At 39.9% G+C, this 17,634-nt stretch overlaps 3 protein-coding genes across 3 annotated transcripts; 2 read left to right on the plus strand and 1 right to left on the minus strand.

Annotated features, from left to right (window-relative positions):
• Window positions 1-164: 164 nt before the first annotated feature.
• On the plus strand, window positions 165-4,937 carry ndufaf3 (NADH:ubiquinone oxidoreductase complex assembly factor). The gene is made up of 5 exons (XM_080891992.1): window positions 165-370; window positions 2,186-2,381; window positions 2,505-2,571; window positions 3,847-3,947; window positions 4,065-4,937. Exons 1-5 carry the CDS (start codon window positions 171-173, stop codon window positions 4,182-4,184), a joined length of 684 nt encoding a protein of 227 aa, XP_080748118.1. The 5' UTR covers window positions 165-170; the 3' UTR covers window positions 4,185-4,937.
• A 153-nt stretch (window positions 4,938-5,090) lies between these two features.
• LOC308402872 (rab GDP dissociation inhibitor beta) lies at window positions 5,091-9,576 on the minus strand. Its single transcript, XM_080891990.1, has 11 exons — window positions 9,440-9,576; window positions 8,756-8,863; window positions 8,568-8,664; window positions 8,331-8,465; window positions 8,049-8,247; window positions 7,833-7,964; window positions 7,062-7,161; window positions 6,800-6,971; window positions 6,555-6,699; window positions 6,412-6,466; window positions 5,091-6,317 (listed from the first exon to the last, which is right to left on the minus strand). Exons 1-11 carry the CDS (start codon window positions 9,482-9,484, stop codon window positions 6,174-6,176), a joined length of 1,332 nt encoding a protein of 443 aa, XP_080748116.1. The 5' UTR covers window positions 9,485-9,576; the 3' UTR covers window positions 5,091-6,173.
• Window positions 9,577-10,430: 854 nt separating this feature from the next.
• On the plus strand, window positions 10,431-17,407 carry tmem43 (transmembrane protein 43). The gene is made up of 12 exons (XM_080892411.1): window positions 10,431-10,643; window positions 12,260-12,394; window positions 12,498-12,632; window positions 14,197-14,291; window positions 14,372-14,421; window positions 14,507-14,576; window positions 14,657-14,727; window positions 14,819-14,946; window positions 15,052-15,126; window positions 16,229-16,330; window positions 16,419-16,536; window positions 16,621-17,407. Exons 1-12 carry the CDS (start codon window positions 10,626-10,628, stop codon window positions 16,821-16,823), a joined length of 1,200 nt encoding a protein of 399 aa, XP_080748537.1. The 5' UTR covers window positions 10,431-10,625; the 3' UTR covers window positions 16,824-17,407.
• The last annotated feature ends 227 nt before the right edge of the window (window positions 17,408-17,634 follow it).

A 17,634-nucleotide genomic window follows, 5' to 3' on the forward strand; every position in this document is an offset into this window, starting at 1 on the left:
AACTGTTAGCCGTTATCCCGTTAATTTCGCCCTCTCCCCTTTTTTTTCCTTCAGTACGTATTATTATTATTATTATTATTATTGTGCATCTGATTAACTTAAATGCGTGATGTAAACAAGATAACGCGATGTTTTTTTTAAAGAATAAACAAAAAAGGAATAAATGAAAGATGTTCGACTTTGCATTACACAGCACCGGAAACGAGTGCCTGGTGTTACACTGTGTTATGCCCCCCAGCCTGCCACCGGTTGGGTCATTTCTCCATTTCTCTGTTAACATGGCCACTGCTGCGGTTTTTGCCAGATTTCTCCTTCAGAAATCAACCCAGGGCTTTCTGTTCTCCTCCAGAGCGGTGCCCGCTTTCAGGAGGTAGGGCGGTGTTTCGTTTTAAGGCTCACGTTTCATTAACTTACATTGTCAAAGTATTTATGAGCATACAACCTGCTATTGTTTTGACTATTATTAGTTGTTCAACACCAAGTAGTCACCAAGTTTCTTTAAGAAGTTTTTTTTTTTTTTTTTTTTTATCCCGCAAACCATCTAAATCTAATTTGACTGTGATATATAAGGTAAAAGATCATATCCTTATATTAAAGAAGCTTAGCGGCTTAATGTTTGTCATGCCTAAAATGATTTTTAAAAAAAAGGTAATAGAAATTATGCAAGCTTATGTCATGAATGAACTGACTGCTTTATAGGACCCTTTGATATGGTATCACAGGGCAGCATATTTTATAGTTACACAGCATGAAGCCTGAACCTGAGCACTATAATGGCGAGGAAATGTGACTTGGTGTCAGATTGTCAGGCTAGTCTGAATATTTCAGAAACTGCTGGTCTACTGGGATTTTTCCACACAGCCGTTTCTAAGGTTTGCAAAGAACAGTCCAGAAAAAAAAATCCTCTGACTAGCAGTTCTCTGGATGAAAATCCCTTCTTTTTGTCAGAGGTTGCAGGAGAATTGTAGGAGAATGGCCAACTTTGTGGTTGACAGAAAGGCAGCAGTAAATCAAATAACCACTTACTGCAGCCGAGGCATGCAGAAAGGCATCTGTAAGTACACAGTATGTCGAACCTGGCATACTTTTGGCCACCTAGTACCAGCTGAGCATCATTTAAACATCACAGTTACCAGATCTCAGTCCATTAGAGCACTTTTGGGATGTGATGATGGTGGTGTTGCACTGTCTTTGTTTTGTTTTTTTTTGCAATTTTTGCACACTTGCACTTTATGTAATCATGTATTGATTGTCTGTTATATGTACCACCATGGTCTTGGAGGAACGTTGTCTCGCTTCACTGTGTATTGTACCACTACACATGATTGAAATGACAATAAAGCCACTTGACTTGAGTGTAACTATGCAGCTGATGGGGAAATTTAGATCAACCTAAACTGCAGTTCATCCAGGTTTAAATTTGAGATTATTCTTATTTATTTATTGCGTTTGTTCATCATATGGAGGACCAACACTGATGTTTTGTGCAAGAAGGGTACGATCAATTTGTGCAACAGAATGCTGGAGCTCTTCTCTTAGCCTGTTGTCTGCTGGCAGCATTAGTGCCAGATATGCCAGCAGGACCAACAAACAAATTCACAAGGCTGGAACCATCATTGGTCAGAATCTGGAGCTGTCTGAGTCACTGAGCGACAGGAGGTCACTGAAGAAACTGCACGTGGACAACCCACCACACCCGCTCCACTCCACACAACAGAGGCAGCAGACCTCTAATCTACTACTATCTCATACCTACCTGTCATACATGCTGTTTCCCGGGCTTATATTGCCAGTCGCACTGCTAAAAGCTGCTGGTGAGACTCCATCTGACCAGAGAAGCTCAGAATCAAAGAAGTGCTGATCTAGCTCAGTTTTCTGGAATAGCCTGGAAAGAAAGTGTGACAGCAGGCTAACATTTGCTGCAGCTCCTTAGACGAGCAGATATTTTGGCTCCTGGCTTGCAGAACGAGGCCTAAAGCTTTTGGCTCACATCCTTATCAGTGGGTTGGCGTGTAAAGTGGGCCGTTGGGCAGCAGCTCCGTGGTGCAGCCTGTTTTTTGAAATTCAAAGTGCAAAGATTTCTATCTGTTTCACACCCACAGTTTTTCAGTACTATAGAAAACAATTGCTACTGTTTATGGTTCTGGTTCTAACTTACTGTGGGGGTCTTGTTGTCTTTCTTTAGCCCATTTTTGTCCCGAGCTCATAGACTGGAACCCTCCGATGACGAGTTGTACCAGCGCACCACAGTCTCTGTCATGCAGAAGGATGTAGACAATGGGGTCCTCATCCACAGCTACAGCTCTGCAGGATTCAATATCGATGGAAACAGGGTGTATGGGCCTTGTGCCGTGCTGCCTCCTGCTATCCTGCAGTGGAAGGTGAAAGTGCTTTCCAGTCTGTCCTTGCAGTTTGTGAAAGTTTATGAAATTCTCTCTTTTTTTTTCTTTTTTTTTGTAGTTTATTTTAACAACTATATATGTGTGTGTTTTCTCTCTCTGCAGATTGGAAGTTCGAAAGATATCACAGAAGAAAGTGTTTCACTCTTCCACATGCTTGAACCAAAAATAGGTACCAATATACGCACTAAAGCAGACCTTTAAACAGATGACTGATGATTTTGTCAATTCTGCAAATTGAACATTACAATAATCTAACTTGCTTGATATGAAAGTATGGACCGATTTCACAGATTCAGTTAAAGATGAGTTTTTTAAGTGGTACAAAGCAGTTCTGGTAACCTTGATTATCAAAGCTGAGTTCACTGCAAAATGATGCCATGGTTTCTGACTTGTTTGAGGTCTTTCAGAGACAGAGTTGATTCATGTGAACAAATCTTCTGTCTCTGACTTTCTGAACCAACAACAAATATCTGTGTCTGTTCTGCTTAGTTCTAAAATGTTCTAAACATCCAGTAATTTTTCAGAGTAAAATGATCATCAATGTGAAATGATAGGTAGAACCATGTATCATCTGCATAAGAATATATATTCTGTCTTCTTTAAAGATGGAACCATACAGGAACATTTAAAGGTTAAAGAGGTAAAGAACCAAGGGCAGACCCCTGAGGAACCCCTGATTAATTTTTACTTTTGGAGTTTTTTTGGAGGTGTGATTCAGTACAATTCAATTTTATTTCTACAGTCAACAACGACAACAGTTGACTCAGGTCACTTTGTATTGTAAGGTAAGATTCATTATTGTGATGAAAACCAATCGAGGACCGGACCTGTTAAACCATCTGCATCATGAAGGCTTTGAATTAAAATGTTATGACCAACAGTGTCAAAGCAGAACTAGCACATGTTTTCTTTGTTTGTTTGTTTTTTCTAAGCTAGTTTTTAACCAAAACTAAATACTGAGAAAAGTGAGTTGGTCCACAGTTATTAAAAAAACCAAAGCATTTGCTGGGTTATCTGTCATGGTTCCCGTCTTGAAAGTCTGCTCTGGCTCATTAGTCAGCACCACCAACACTCTGTATGTGGACTTGTGAAAGTGTGAGGAACTGAGCAGTGGCAGTGAGAAAGTGCAGCTCCGTTTGTATAATGGCTCCACCACACTGTTGGCACAGTCGCTTGTCTTTTGGCAAACGTCTGTTCATGTGTCTGCCTGTTTTAACAGTCGGGCAGCGAGCGCGCTCAGTCTGTTTCAGCTCAGTCTGTTTCAGCTCAGTCTGTTTCAGCTCAGTCTGTTTCAGCTCAGTCTTTGTACATGAGAATCATTTGTGTTCCACTGAGTGAGGTACATTAATGTCCTTGCCAGAGTGTCCACTCTCTTCTATGTGTCCACTGAAATGTTATTGTTAATGTTATCTGCCTCATTGTCTGTTCTTCCTGGTTTGTGAAGAGATTCTCGTGCTGGGCACAGGCGCACGACTGGAACGAATCAACCCCTCGGTGCTCGCACTTCTGAAGAGTAAAGGCATCTCTGTGGAGGTGCAGGACACGGTAAAATACAAGTGATCCTGTTCTCTTTCTGACAGCATGGCATGAGCTAACAGACACTGGAATACTTCTTATTGTCTTCTTTTATGTCTTTTTTCATTCATTTATTCTGATTTGCAGCCAAACGCGTGTGCAACCTTCAACTTCCTAATGAGCGAGCGAAGAATTGTAGCCGCAGGCCTGATCCCTCCATCACCCAGCACAGCACTTGAAGTCCTTGGGAACAACAACAACATGTAGAAGGTGATCACTACAAATGGTCAGCAGTTCACTGATGATCTGCCTGTGCACAAAACTCCAGTAGTAACAAGCTCCAACACTTTATTACAACACTTATTTCCTTATAGACAAAGTTAAGTGACTCTTTTACGCTTTTCCTGACATTTATAGTGTCGTACCAGAAGATGTTCATTTAAAACTTCTTTTTAAACTTTCTCTCTGGATGATGTCAGTGGGAGCTGATACCTTTAATGTGGTCATCTAAGGCGCACACCTCTGGCTGTTCAAACCTGTTTGGAAGGATCAGCCAGTCAGGAGAAGCTAGCTCAAGGGTGAGGAGCTAAAATGCTAAAAGCTTAATTCGTACAGCTGAGGGCTGCACAAAGGCCCAGTGTAACATAACTATCTGACAGTCTATAAATACAGAGCTGTAAACGAGCGCAGTAGCAGCCACCTTCACCCAGTGATCTCTGTGAGGTTTGTGTACCAGTGAATGCTGATTTTGGGTTTCCTGTCACACATTTCAGTCAGCATGTGGTTGCACATAAAAATGTCTCACATCACCGTTGTAATTCTGCTTATAGCTGCTTATAGCTCTGTGTGCATGAGTTTAAAAGAAGACTCAAGTCAAGGAATCCAGAATTAGACTGTAATAAAGTGTAAGCATGTTCTTATATATAAACACAAGTTTTGCTTGTATAAAAATATAAATGCTTTACCGCAGCATAAGTGTAATGTATTTTTATTGTTTACAATAAATCAGTAGTAAGATCACCTCAGCATGCAGTGTTTTCATTTTGAATGTGATCTGGGCAGCAGTTAAAGGGGATCGTTTGTTAAAGAAATAATTTTAATGTGGCTACCAGAGGTGCTGGTGGCCAGTGTCCTTCATTTGGATAAGCCTCTTTACTCCGTGCGTCTGTCCGTCCTCTGCATCCAGCACGCTGCCGCTGACAAGCTGTTTGTGCAGCATCTAATTTATTGGCTTTGTCCTTCTCACACATAAGCCCCACAGATAAGAGAGTCCAGTAATCCTTTACACATCAGTGTGATTCATCGCTAATCATCTGTCTCGGTGAAGATGCCCAGCGTCAGGCTGAACACTTTAAACCCTCATCGCTCACAAGCTGCATGTTGCAGCTCATAAACACTCTCACTGATCAACACTTTAAAAAAAAATCTATCTAATTAACTTTAACTTTGGTTAAAGTTACCCATCCCTGTTGCTTGTCACGTGTTCCATAATGTTGTGCTGTGGACATTTATGTGCTTTTTGTGCAGAGGAGGTTTTTTTTTCTCCTGTTCTCATGCTGTCCTCCCAGGAGCCCAGTATGAGTAGAGGTCTCTTTTTTTCCCCTCTTGTACTTTCCTATTGTAGTGTATATTTCAGTGTTTTTTTTGTTTTTTTTTTCTGTAACGCTACCGATCTCTGACCTGTATCCCCATGTGATGTCTGTGTTGTGTGTGTGTGTAAGGCCATTTCACTGCAGGGCAACCTGCATGTGGCGAATAAAGCCTTGATTGATTGATTGATTGATTGATTGACTGACATCCAGTTAGGCGACCTCTTTTCCTTATGCAGAAATTATTCAGCCATACATAAGTGAATTTGAAGAGCAAACAAACATTGAATGTGAAGGTAGACACTACATTCAATACTTTCACGACATTTTCTGTTTTTTAGTCAATATAACTTGATAAGTAATATAAAATAAAAAGTTAAACAACCGATGTAAAAACTATCCAGCAGAAAAGTCATATTGGTGTATTACCTTCTCTCATAACAAAGTAGCAACATCATTATTTAGCAGATTTTCACACGAGAGAGAAATTACAGCAAACAAATTAAGAGGCAAAAGAGACGTCAGGCAGTTACGTAGCACACTCTCTGTTCAGTCTACACCCTACATCACACCCTCTGCTTTACAGCTGTGGCATATAATCATCCATGAATGATGATTATACACCACATACATTTACGGCCTCCCAGCTGCTGACATCAAGCTGTCCTCAGTCGTCATCAGAGTTATGAGACTGGTGCCTGGATCCTGCAAAGCTGAGCTCTGTCCCTGTGAGTCGCTGGTACATGTCTTTGATGTCCTCACACTCAGTCTCAAAGTGGTTTGTTGCATCATACGAGCGGGACACAAATATCTAAAAGGACAGAAGAGATTTTTAAAAAAATTAAGGCCACCATCCTATTTTCAGTCGTGTCATTGCTTTAGTTTTGGGGAAACCCCATCATTACCTGACTCTTTTTTCCATCTTCATTTGGAACTAGCAGATTGCTGACAGACACAAATCTGAATTCAACAAGAAGGAATTGCACTGAATTAAATCACACCACAAAAACACAAACTGTCAGATTTAAGTCTTCAGAGTGTCACTAACTTGTGCACGATGGGTTCGAGGAGCTCGAGTCCTGGCTGCAGTTCTTTCTCTGGGTTGGTGGTTTCTGCAGTTGTGCTGACTGTGGCGATGTACATCCCATCTGATGCCACGTTGTGCGCAAAGGACACTACAGATATATAAATGTCTGCATGGAGGAGGAAGTAGTAGAGGAGCAAATCCAGGAAGAGCAGGTCAGAGGGTTCAACTTTGTACATGTTAGATATTGTGGTAGTATAACTTAGTACCTGACTTCCTGTTAAGCTGAGTTTGAGGGATGATGATCTGACAGGAGCTGACATCATGAGTGTGTTTAACTGGATGATTTAGAAAACAGATCGCCCTAACGACACGCCCCACTTTCCTCACTCGATTGGGAACGTAGCTGGGATCACAGATTAACTGTTTGCAGTGGAACAGCTGTTAGAAGGAGAGAAAAAAAGACCACATCAGTGGGAGTACAAATGCCTCCTGGACAGTGACTGCAGGGCTTAATTTTGTCTACTCCACCTTCCCCTCAGATTTCACAGCTTTCACTTTGCCACTATCCATCACAATTTCATCCACTGCCCTGTTCAGCAGGAACGTTCCTCCATACTCTGCATTCAGTCTGAAACACAAAGAGGACTGGATCTTATAAGTGCAAGCATGAATGTCTGAACGTTTCCTTTAAACAGCTTTTATTATGCTTTTCTTTATGTGTGCTAGAAAGTGCTATAATGGCACATGCTCACATTAAAAATGAGAAAAGTTTAAAAGAAAGACATCAGCATCTCTGAATATTTGGTTTTATAAAGTTTTTCCCACTCTTGGCTCTGAATGTTGTCATTAAGACTGGATTTCCCTAATGTGATCATTTCAGGTACGCAGCTCTAGCTTTAAGAAGATAAGCCCCACCCACCTGCTGCTCAAACCTTTTGTTTGCAGGAGCAACCAATCAGAAGAAAGTTTTCTTAAAGGGACGTGGAAGGAAGCCTTTGTTAAAGGATGAACTGAGGGGCTTGGTATATGATAAATAAGATTAATTTTGAATTGTGAATCATGCTGACTGGCTGACTGATTGACTGACTGATAATATGGAAATTTAAAAAAGGGGCCACTTTTAACTTTCAGTGGAAGAACATCCACTAAAGGTCATGCTTGCTGGAGGCTGATGATGATATACTTGCACTGAATCCTAGAGTGCAAATATCTAGGATTTTTGCACTCGAATTAAAATAGTCGAATTAAACTAATTAAACTGTTGATGAACATAAATCAAAGAACTAGTGAGAACCTGACCTGGCAAAACCCTGTGGTATCTCCCCGAGACCATACAGTGGGTAGAGGTACGGACTGGTGTTTCGACAGGACAGCGAATCGGAGTACAGCCTGATCCGACTGATGGTTTCCACACAGGGCTGGTCCAGGTAACTGCGAGGACGGCAGGTAGACAGGTTTAAATCATGCCTACTAATCTGTTTTCAGTGTTGTTTCACTTAAGTTCCTATAACTGACCTCTCACTGTTGTGCAAGGCTATGGCGTGACCTATAAACTCTATGACATCAAGTCCCAGGTCGTAGCGATGGAACAATTCCCTTGTGGTCGTTTTGTGAGGATCCACATCATGGTGGGTACGAGGGTTTCTTATGTCAAAGTTCAGAGCAAAGAGCAGCAGCTTCTTGAACCTCCTCTTGTCGAACATGCCCATCAGATCTGAAAATATGTATATTTTAGCGTTATAAAGCTATGGCCGTCTGGAAACTTGTCTTAAAAAGTGGAATGACTTGATTTGGCACCTGAAGCATCTGCGTCTTTTTCACTGGCGGGGACTTTGTGCACTTTTCCTCCTTTGTATACGTAGCTGCCTTCTACGACTTTAAAGTCCAGATACCGAGTAACCTCGGTGTGCAACAAGATTTTTACCATCTGACCTGCACAAACCACAGCACCCAAAAATTAAAGCATGCTCATTTCTATCAAAACAATCAGCAAGACATTGCACAAACACCTGCCAATAAACAGTAAACTTTCACCGGTGGAAAGAAAAAATTTGGAGATGAGGTCAACATTCCACTCTTTCCCTCTGCCCATCGATTTTGGAGGACCAGGAGTCTTAAACTTCTTGTACAGCTGCAAATAAAGGAAACACCTTATTATCAGCAGTGTTCAAATGAAGGTACGTGCATGCATGCTCATGAGTTTTGTATTTGTTTGCCTGCACCTCCTCAAGGGGAGAAATGGATGCACTCTCTCCTCCATAATAAGGATTCTTATCAATGTGGAGAACCTTTTTCCCACTTAGAGTCATTAAACCAGAGAGGATGCATTCCTGAAAGAGATGAGGAAGAAAACAGAGGGGCAAATGTGTCCGAATCAGCAGCTGGTAGTTTAAGGTATACAGATCAGGACTAGACTAAAGAGGTAATTGCCATAAATCCTCCTTAGCAGCCAGCAAGAGCTTAACAAGTCTGCACGTGGATCATTAGTAAAAGCGAGAAAAACATGGCAGAAAGTCCAGTCACTTACAGACTTTAATCACTTATTGAATCAAGAGCGAAAAGAGGAAATGAAAGAAGTCATGATTGCAAGTGCTCAGTAAAAGGACTGTGCCTCTGCTTGAGAACTGTTTTGGTAAGGTCGCAGTTATTGTGAGGCATCTTTTTTTTTTAGCACTTTGCAGAAAATATATATCTTGCTCACAGCGGGGTTTCTGGTTTTGGTCAGCTCAGAACATTTCCACCTCAGACCACATGACAAAAGATGGCCTGCTCAGTTCACGGGGTTCAAGCTTTGTACTGACAATAAAGTAGGCATAAAATCCTGTTAACCAACAGAATCATATATATAGAGAGATTCAAAAGAGATTATTTCATTTTAGATTTTACAGCAAATATAAATTTCGTACCTTCAGTCCAGTTCCAAGCACGATAATATCATATTCTTGCTCCATCCTCACTGAGTACCAGTGCTTTGTTTCCGCAGCCTGTCACAGTCTATGAGTGTGGGTCTGTGTGTAGTAAGACAGAAACAGGTGTGATGATGATAGGTGACACCAATTGCTTGGTGTTCCCCTTTGCAATAATCCTCTTAAGACCCATCTATGCAGTGTGTGTGTGTGTGTGTGTGTGTGTGTGTGTGTGTGTGTGTGTGTGTGTGTGTGTGTGTGTGTGTGTGTGTGTGTGTGTGTGTGTGTGATAGAGAGAGATTGGCTCTATGAGCTTCTCAGTCACTGCAGATTGAGGTATTATTATACATATAATATATCCCACTGTTGTAATGATACTAAGTCACATTTTCAAATTACTGTGTCTGTTTTTCTGTTTTTTGTTTGTTTATTTTGTTAAAAATTATATTATTGAAGGAAAAAGAGTATGCTGCTTTCTTGTAATATGATTACAATCTGTAAAACAACCAAGCAACAAACAAACAGCTATATTAATGATATGCTATCGTGGTTATAAATTGAAAAGAAACTAAATGCCAGGTGGTGGAGAAAAAGTACAAATGTGCATATTCTTGAGGTACTTCTGTTTATCACCACTAGGTGTCATAATATGAACAACATCCGTCCATAAAGTTTCATGTTCTGTATAAAACTAAAATATAATAAATATTTTTCAATATTTTCCTTTATGTTGTATGTGGGTTTCAGTGAGCCTGCTTGTTTTTCTTTCCAGTAACAGTATAGTACATTCTATATATGTTTACAGTATACTATTTCCTCTGAACTGTTAAAACAAATTAAATATCAATAAATATCTAATACATTTCTAGTATTTTTTTTCTTTCTCACGTCTCTATTGACAACAGTCACCAAAACAACTTCATTTCCCATGAAGCCTCGAGAAAAAAGATTTCCGGGTCGGTGCCGGAACTGTTTTTTTTTTTCCTTAAAGCAATCGCTTAATATCACTTGGGCAACCGACGAGTTGGGCGGGAACCACAGTTTATTATCTCACATAGTCCGCCTCTCTGGGCGAGTTTCGGGATACTCCAGAGTAAAGTGAAAGCTTACTGGCCGTTGGCGTGTCAGTTTGTGGTTGCTAGCATCTTCGTGTTCCTTGAAAGTTGGCGGTCGAGAAAGTAGAGAAATGTCTTCAGCACAGACAGTAGGTGGCTCGAATAATGGTCTTTGGTTCTACTTTATAAATGTAAACTCCTTCCGGATTTATGTGTGCAGTTAACACAACTTTGCTGCAGCGTTAGACCCTCAACTGCCGCCTTTTTTCAGTCAGTTTAATCTGACGAATCATTTCTAATGCTCTAATTTGGTACGTACAATGGCAACAGCGGTGAGTCGTCGTTTAGTCTTAATTTTTTCGCCCAGACATGAAAATTAAATTAGGAAGTGTGAAAGGGGCGTGTCACTTTCACGCCTAAGTCGACTTGGGACCACAGGCTGCATGTAGGGACACATACAATTACTGCCAGAAGTTTACATCCACTCATCGCGGGCATGAACGTCATAATTTTGGGCTTTTAATGATTTCTTTGAACTGTTCTTTTTTTTTCCAGGGTGGTGACTTTAAAACCAAGAACTAGGTGCACAAGCTTGAAAATAATTTAGATTTTCTACGGGCTCAAGTATAAATATACATTCACTGTATTTTGATACTGAAGAATCTTCAGCGTCTGTTAAATTGATAAACCAAGGCCTATTAACTTTACACTGGTTATCAAGATCAACTACAAATGCTAGTTTCTCAGCATAAAAATGGACAGCGATCCAATGATTGACCAGAAGAAAGGGGAGCTTGATAATGATCTAAGAAGAACTGCAGATTTACACAAGTTAAGAAGGCCTCTTGAACTCATTTCTAAACAACAAATTTTGCTGCAAGCAGTACTGGTTCAAAGTAGATGGAATAGTAAAGGAGGAGGGCTACCTTTTACCTCAAAATCAACAGTTAGATGGTTTAAACTTGGACACAGTTGCATGATCTTAAGCAGACACCAAAGACTGTTTGGAATGGATAAAGCAGGCTAACATTAATCTTATCGAATAGCCTCCCCAAAGCCCCAACTTCAACCCTATTGAAAATTTGTGGACTATGCTTAAAACCATGTCCATGCCAGGAAACCGACTGTTTCAAATGAATTCTACCAATTTTGTCAAAACGCATGGTCAAATACCCAGCCAGAATTATAACACAAACTTATTGAGTAATCAAAAGTGTCTGGTTGAGGTGCAACACACCAAGAGACATTTAACCAAATATTGGTGGGGGTTTATGTATATATTTGACCTTGTGTGGATTAGAGAAAATCCCAAATAAATTCCAACTTTGTTCACCCAATCCTTGTTTTTTAAAGTCAGTAAAGATGTATGTTGTACAATGATTACATCCTGAAAGCAGAACAGTTCAAATACGTAGCAAAAAGCTCAAAATTACATTCATGTCCATGATGAGTAGATATAAACTTCTCACCAGAACTGCAGTTGGCTGGTACCGGATTAGTGGTAATAAATCAGAGGAATGTGTGTCTTCGCTTTCTAAGATTCATGTATTTAAACCATCATATGTTTTCAGATAAACACCTGGTGTATAATTATATATATAAACTAAAAAGACAGTTTATTGTTAAGTTACTGGTTATGTCTTGTTACGGTCATGTCATTACTAAAAGATTGAATATAGAAAATAACTAATGAGAAGCCAAAACTTGGTTCTGTCGCCCAATTGTTGATGTCGTGTTTATTCAGGTTTTTCTTATGTTTGTCCAGTTTCCAGACCAACACAAGCGAGTGTCTGCAAAGTCCAACCCTGGATTTCTGGAGCGTTTAAGTGAAACTACAGGAGGAGCAGTTGTTGGTGTGGGACTGTTTTTCCTCTCGATTTATGTTCTCTTCACCAATGAGGTAGGAAACATTTCCTTCTAAGTAGCTCAGATCATCATGGTCACGATGATTTAACAGTAGACTAAAGACAGCACTTTGTATCTGTGATGGTTTCTTCGTGCAGGGACGGACTCTGCAAACAGCAAAGTCCCTGGATGAAGGTCTCTCCCAGGTTGTATCACTGGGGCCGTATATCAGCTTCGACACACAAAACAACGGCCGTTTAGTTCACCTGTCTGCGAAGCTGCATACTGCAGAGGTGAGCTCGCCTGTATTTTGAACAGTGGTCTGCCCTAGCGTGTATGTGTCGGTGTCCCTGATTTGTATATTTTTTATTATGTTTTAGCTTTTTTTTAAATTTTTTTATTGAGTTCAGTTTCTGTTAGTTTACAGAGAAGTTCAAAGGTTCTGTATTAGTTTCAGTCTTTTAATTATTAAGATATGGAGGATATTTGTCTGGAGCCTTTAACCTGACTGTCACAGATTTGCATGACAAAATTTCAGGTGGAGATGCACTTCAAAACTTGTGCCTTCTGTATAGTTTTAGCGTCCCCTACCCCTAAAATTATGGTTTCTGCAGGCCTCCGAAACTGTGCTCAGATATCGAACATCCAGATATTTTAAGAACTTCCATCATTCTGCATTTGCTTGAGCTACACACTCAAGCAAGAAGTGTTTTTTAATCTTTTCATGTAATGAATTAAAATCAGTGTAGGAATTACACAAACACAACTCTTTGTTGACTCACGGTAATGTCATCCAGAGTGTAGCTCAACATGTGTATTCATGCCCCATCAGGCACTCTGTGATAACAGAATTTTACCAAACTGACAAGTACACTAAAAATAAAGGACAACTCTGGAAGATGTTTTATTTTTATTTTAGTTGGCTTTAGTTTTTTTCCAAGTCTAGTTTTCATTGTCATTTCAGTTAACTATTTGTTCCCTACAGCTCAATTTACATATTTGTTTAAATATGTGATAGAAACCTAATAACCTTTGTATGTACATTTGGTAAAAGAACATCCATCCATTGATCCATTGCAGAGAACTGAGCAATGTTGGGGGAATCGGGTCGGAACATACTCCTTTCAGTTTAGGTGAGGAATCAGCTCGGGCGGACGACCGCTTGCTTGCTCTGAACTCTGTGACCGATTATGTATGTTTTTCTCGCATGGATGCAATTGGACATCACGCAGACTTTGTTCCATGGGGCTGGCAGGTTAAAGAGTTTCTGCTCTGGCTGTTTGCCTTCTCACGTGCATCTCTGTTGGGTGATGTCTAAAAAGTTCAGGGCTGCCTTAGTTTGTTTAGATAAACAGGCGGTGGTGCCTGTTATCTGGCTGTGTTTACCCTCATATCTTTGCAGAGGAGGACAAAAGAAGGTAATGTTGAGAGAGACTCAGACAGTGAGAAAGAGTGTTGTATTTATCTATGTTAAATTAATACACAACCGCAGGAGTTGTACAACATGTAAATATTTTTGCTAGTATTTGATTCTATTTTTAATTTATTTTTTGTGGACTTAAATGTGCCACCAGTTGGCTTCCTTGTTTTGATTCTGCTAATGTTTTATTGTTTAATCTGTATACTGAAGCTTCATATAGTTTCACTTGAATTCTTTTGTTTGTGTTTATAGTAATGCATTATTGTACTCATTACATTGTCAGACTTTGACATTGTCGTGTTTAATAATCCAGCATTAAGAATTTTGCATGCACCAATCAGCTGATCATAATTATTAGTAGAGGTGGAAGTGTTGTTGTCTTCAGGTAAGTGTTTTCATCTGGTTTGTTGCTGTTAAATTTTGATGTGTCTGTGCAGCCCCTGTATGACCCCAACTACAAAGTGGTGGTGCATGCAGTGAAGCTGAAGCGGCAGGTGGAGATGTATCAGTGGGTGGAGTACCATGAGAGCAGGTAAGGCTTGTCAGCACTCAGGGTGGGACTGGGTGTGGACATGTTGGCTAGAATGCAGCTGACTGTACGTTTTAATTCAGGGATTACCAGGAGAACGGTGAAACCAAAACAGAAACTACATACACCTACAGTGAGTTTCTTTTTTGCAGTCTGTAATCTTTGGTAACAGCACAGCCTGTGCATAGAGGTTATATTTTATAACTCCTTTTTTGTAGACACTGAGTGGAAGCCAGAGTTGGTGAACAGTCGTAATTTTGATAAGGAGATTGGTCACCAGAACCCGAGGTACTAAAACATATTTAATATGGTCTTCTTGTGTTTGTGTGTGCATCCAGTCCATGCTCACTTCAGTCTTTGTGTTTCAGTGCCATGGCTGTTGAGAGTGTGATGGTGGTGTCTCCTGAAGTCCGAACTGGGCCATTCATTCTGTCTAAAGGTTTGTCTAAGCAAACACACAGCCACTACACATATGCTGTGTTTCATGTGTTTGGATTTTAGTACTCAGTTAATTTCCTGGTTATCATCAGGCCTGGTGGAGCAGATAAATAACTTCCAGACACTGAGTTTGGGGGATTTTCCTGTCTTTAACTTGGACCCTTTTCTCTCTATTCATGATGACTACTTCTATCACACTCCAAATCCACGCAGGCCAGAGGTGAGCATCTAGTCGTGAGTGCCTCACAAATAATCTCAGTGTTGCACTCTGTAATATGTTATGCGTTCCACACTTGTTGACTTTGAATTTGTTTGAATTCATGAGGTGGGTGACGTGCGGGTGAGGTTCTCCTTCGCTGGACTGAGCAGTGACAACTCACGCCACGGCCCTGCTCAGACGGTACAAGCTACAAATGTCTGATTAACACATTCTCTGCCTACATTTGCACTGGGTCTTGACTGTAGTCTGTTTATAGGAGACTGATGTACCTTCAGGATCTGAAAAGTGAATTCAGTGCCTTAAACCTGCATTCTTTCTGATGGCCACCAGGGGGAGACTCCTGGTTAAAAACAAAGTCTGATTGTGTAGAAGTTTATGGAAAAGTGACCCTACTTTTCATTTCACTGTTACCCAGTAAACATTTTCCTAATAAGTTTATGGTCTCAGTTGCTAGCATCAAATCTTCAGTAGAACATAATAGTCATGAGCATGCAATATTCTCAGTAAACTCTAACCCTTATTCCTGAGGTTGACTTCACTACAGCTATGTCCATCTTTTATGTACTGTCTTTGGTCACAACCTACATGATGTTCTTATGTTGCTATTTATAACATTCAATAATAAAATATTTTATCATTAACTTTCATAAAAATCAATTTAAGTAGTGTTTTAAATGATTATTAATACAAATAGAATTTGGATAGTCAAATATATGATCAAGTATTTCAAACATTTACTGTTTATGAGTAGTTATTAGAATATTTTGGTGGAGGTATGGAAACTTAATATTGTTTTTAAGTTTTATCCATAACAGAATGACGTGGGATATTTTCTTGATTGTTTTTATCTATAATGTACCTGTGTACTACTATAAAACTGCACATGAAATAAAAAATTGTATACTGTAAACATATAGAATGTACTATACTGTTAAATGAGTAAATTTACACGGCACCAAATAATCATGGTAAAACTTTTTCACAGCTGTTTTTTTTTTTTAAAGTTTAGTAGATCAACATGAGGACAGTTCTGGTCTCCTTTGGCATGCTGCTTACATTTATGGGATTATTAAAAAAAACTTGTTTTGTTGAGGAAAAAGATGTATGTTCTTCAGCCAAATGTGCCGTTTATTATATTCCAACCAAAAGCCCCAAACAAACAAATGTTCAGTTTACCATGAAATATGAGCAGGAACAAATATTGTCAAAAGAGTTGCTCATTTATGTATTTATATTAGATTAAAACTAAGTCTCTAACTCTGCTTCACATGCGGTTTTTCAGGTCAGTATTGTTGCCATGCAGAGAGGGGAGCAGCTGCTGCCATTTAAAACCAGATCAGGAGACACTCTGGAGATCCTTTATCTGGAGGAGCTCTCTGCGGAGGTCAGCGTGGGCTTCATTTCCATTTGTTGGTTTAAATTCTCTTTCTGTGTGTCTATCTGGGTAAAGCGTATTTCTGTGTTATCTGTAGGAGGTGTTTGCGAGGGAGCACCAGTTTAACAGCATGAAGACTTGGGGACTCCGGGCTGCAGGCTGGGCCCTCATGTTCCTTGGTATCCAGCTGAGCATGCAAATCATCTACACGCTGGGTAAATTAACCCTGCTGCTGTACAGTTGTGAGTTTCCTTCCTTGCTTCTATTATTCATACTTCCTGTCTGTTGTGTTCCTGCAGTGGACTGGGTTCCTGTCCTTAGAGAGCTCGTGTCCATTGGACTGAAGATCTTCGCCTTGTGCGTCTCCTGCTCGCTGTCTCTTATCGTTATTGGGTTTGGCTGGCTTTATTACCGACCGTTGGTGGCAGTAGCTCTAGGAGCGCTGGCTGTTCTTCCGATATTTCTCGCCCGCTCAGGACTTCCCGCCAAGAAGAACGCATGACTATTGAACTGATGATTATAGATTTTCTGATGGTGAGCTGCAGATGTTTTGTGTTGCCAGTTTTTTCCCCCAGTTTGTTACAGCCTGCACAAAGGGTTGTTGTTGATTTAAACAAACATTGAGTGTATGGGTTTGTTTTTTGGTTAAATAAATTTAATCCAGCATGCATCAGTTTCACTGGCAATATATAGATTTTTACTTCACCAAAGTTGTTCCTTCCATTATATGTTTGGTTTTTTTTTTAGCTTGAATGTTTTTCACCCAGTTAAAAATAAATGCAGTCGAATCCAACAGTCCTGGACAAAACTAAGTGCTCAACACTCTTCAGAACTTTGCATTATTAAGGTTGGATTTAATACACTGATAAGTGAAACTGCAGTAGTTTTAGCTATGTGCATCCAATGAATTGTTTAACTGTATATTTGTTACATACCTCTGTTTTCACTGTTTATAAAGCTCAGTAGGTTTAATAATTATTATTTGTAATCAAAAATTCAGTTCTTACATGTAAAACAGAAAAGACACCAAAGAAGTGGGGTTCTCAATTGTGTTTGCTTTAAATGTTGAGTAAAAGTTTGAAACTACTTTTGGCTCATGTTTTCATTCAGGAAAAAGATCACCTTCAACTAGAGATGATTACTGATATGTGCTTAGAACAAAAAGTGAAGGTAGAGGCAGTTTGACCCCCAGAAAGTCTGGGCAGGTTTATTTTTCACATTCACTGTCCTGATCAGTAAACATCTCGGCTGTCAGTTTTTTAACAACTATTAATGGGATTCATTGACATGCTTGTGTGCACTCAGGCTCAGCT

This window comes from Rhamphochromis sp. 'chilingali', assembly GCF_963969265.1.
Source record: "Rhamphochromis sp. 'chilingali' genome assembly, chromosome: 9".
Lineage (NCBI taxonomy): Eukaryota > Metazoa > Chordata > Actinopteri > Cichliformes > Cichlidae > Rhamphochromis > Rhamphochromis sp. 'chilingali'.

Bases quoted from the DNA above. Each gene is read 5' to 3' on its own strand.
- ndufaf3 (XM_080891992.1), top strand. From the start codon at position 171: ATGTTCGACTTTGCATTACACAGCACCGGAAACGAGTGCCTGGTGTTA. The intron at 2,382-2,504 runs GTGAAAGTGCTT...CTCTCTCTGCAG, and splicing joins CTGCTATCCTGCAGTGGAAG to ATTGGAAGTTCGAAAGATAT. The intron at 3,948-4,064 runs GTAAAATACAAG...TCTGATTTGCAG, and splicing joins CTGTGGAGGTGCAGGACACG to CCAAACGCGTGTGCAACCTT.
- LOC308402872 (XM_080891990.1), bottom strand. From the start codon at position 9,484: ATGGAGCAAGAATATGATATTATCGTGCTTGGAACTGGACTGAAG. The intron at 8,864-9,439 runs GTACGAAATTTA...CATCTCTTTCAG, and splicing joins TGCTTGGAACTGGACTGAAG to GAATGCATCCTCTCTGGTTT. The intron at 6,972-7,061 runs GTGGAGTAGACA...TCCTTCTAACAG, and splicing joins CTGTGAAATCTGAGGGGAAG to CTGTTCCACTGCAAACAGTT.
- tmem43 (XM_080892411.1), top strand. The intron at 14,292-14,371 runs GTAAGGCTTGTC...GTTTTAATTCAG, and splicing joins GTGGAGTACCATGAGAGCAG to GGATTACCAGGAGAACGGTG. The intron at 16,331-16,418 runs GTCAGCGTGGGC...TGTTATCTGTAG, and splicing joins TGGAGGAGCTCTCTGCGGAG to GAGGTGTTTGCGAGGGAGCA.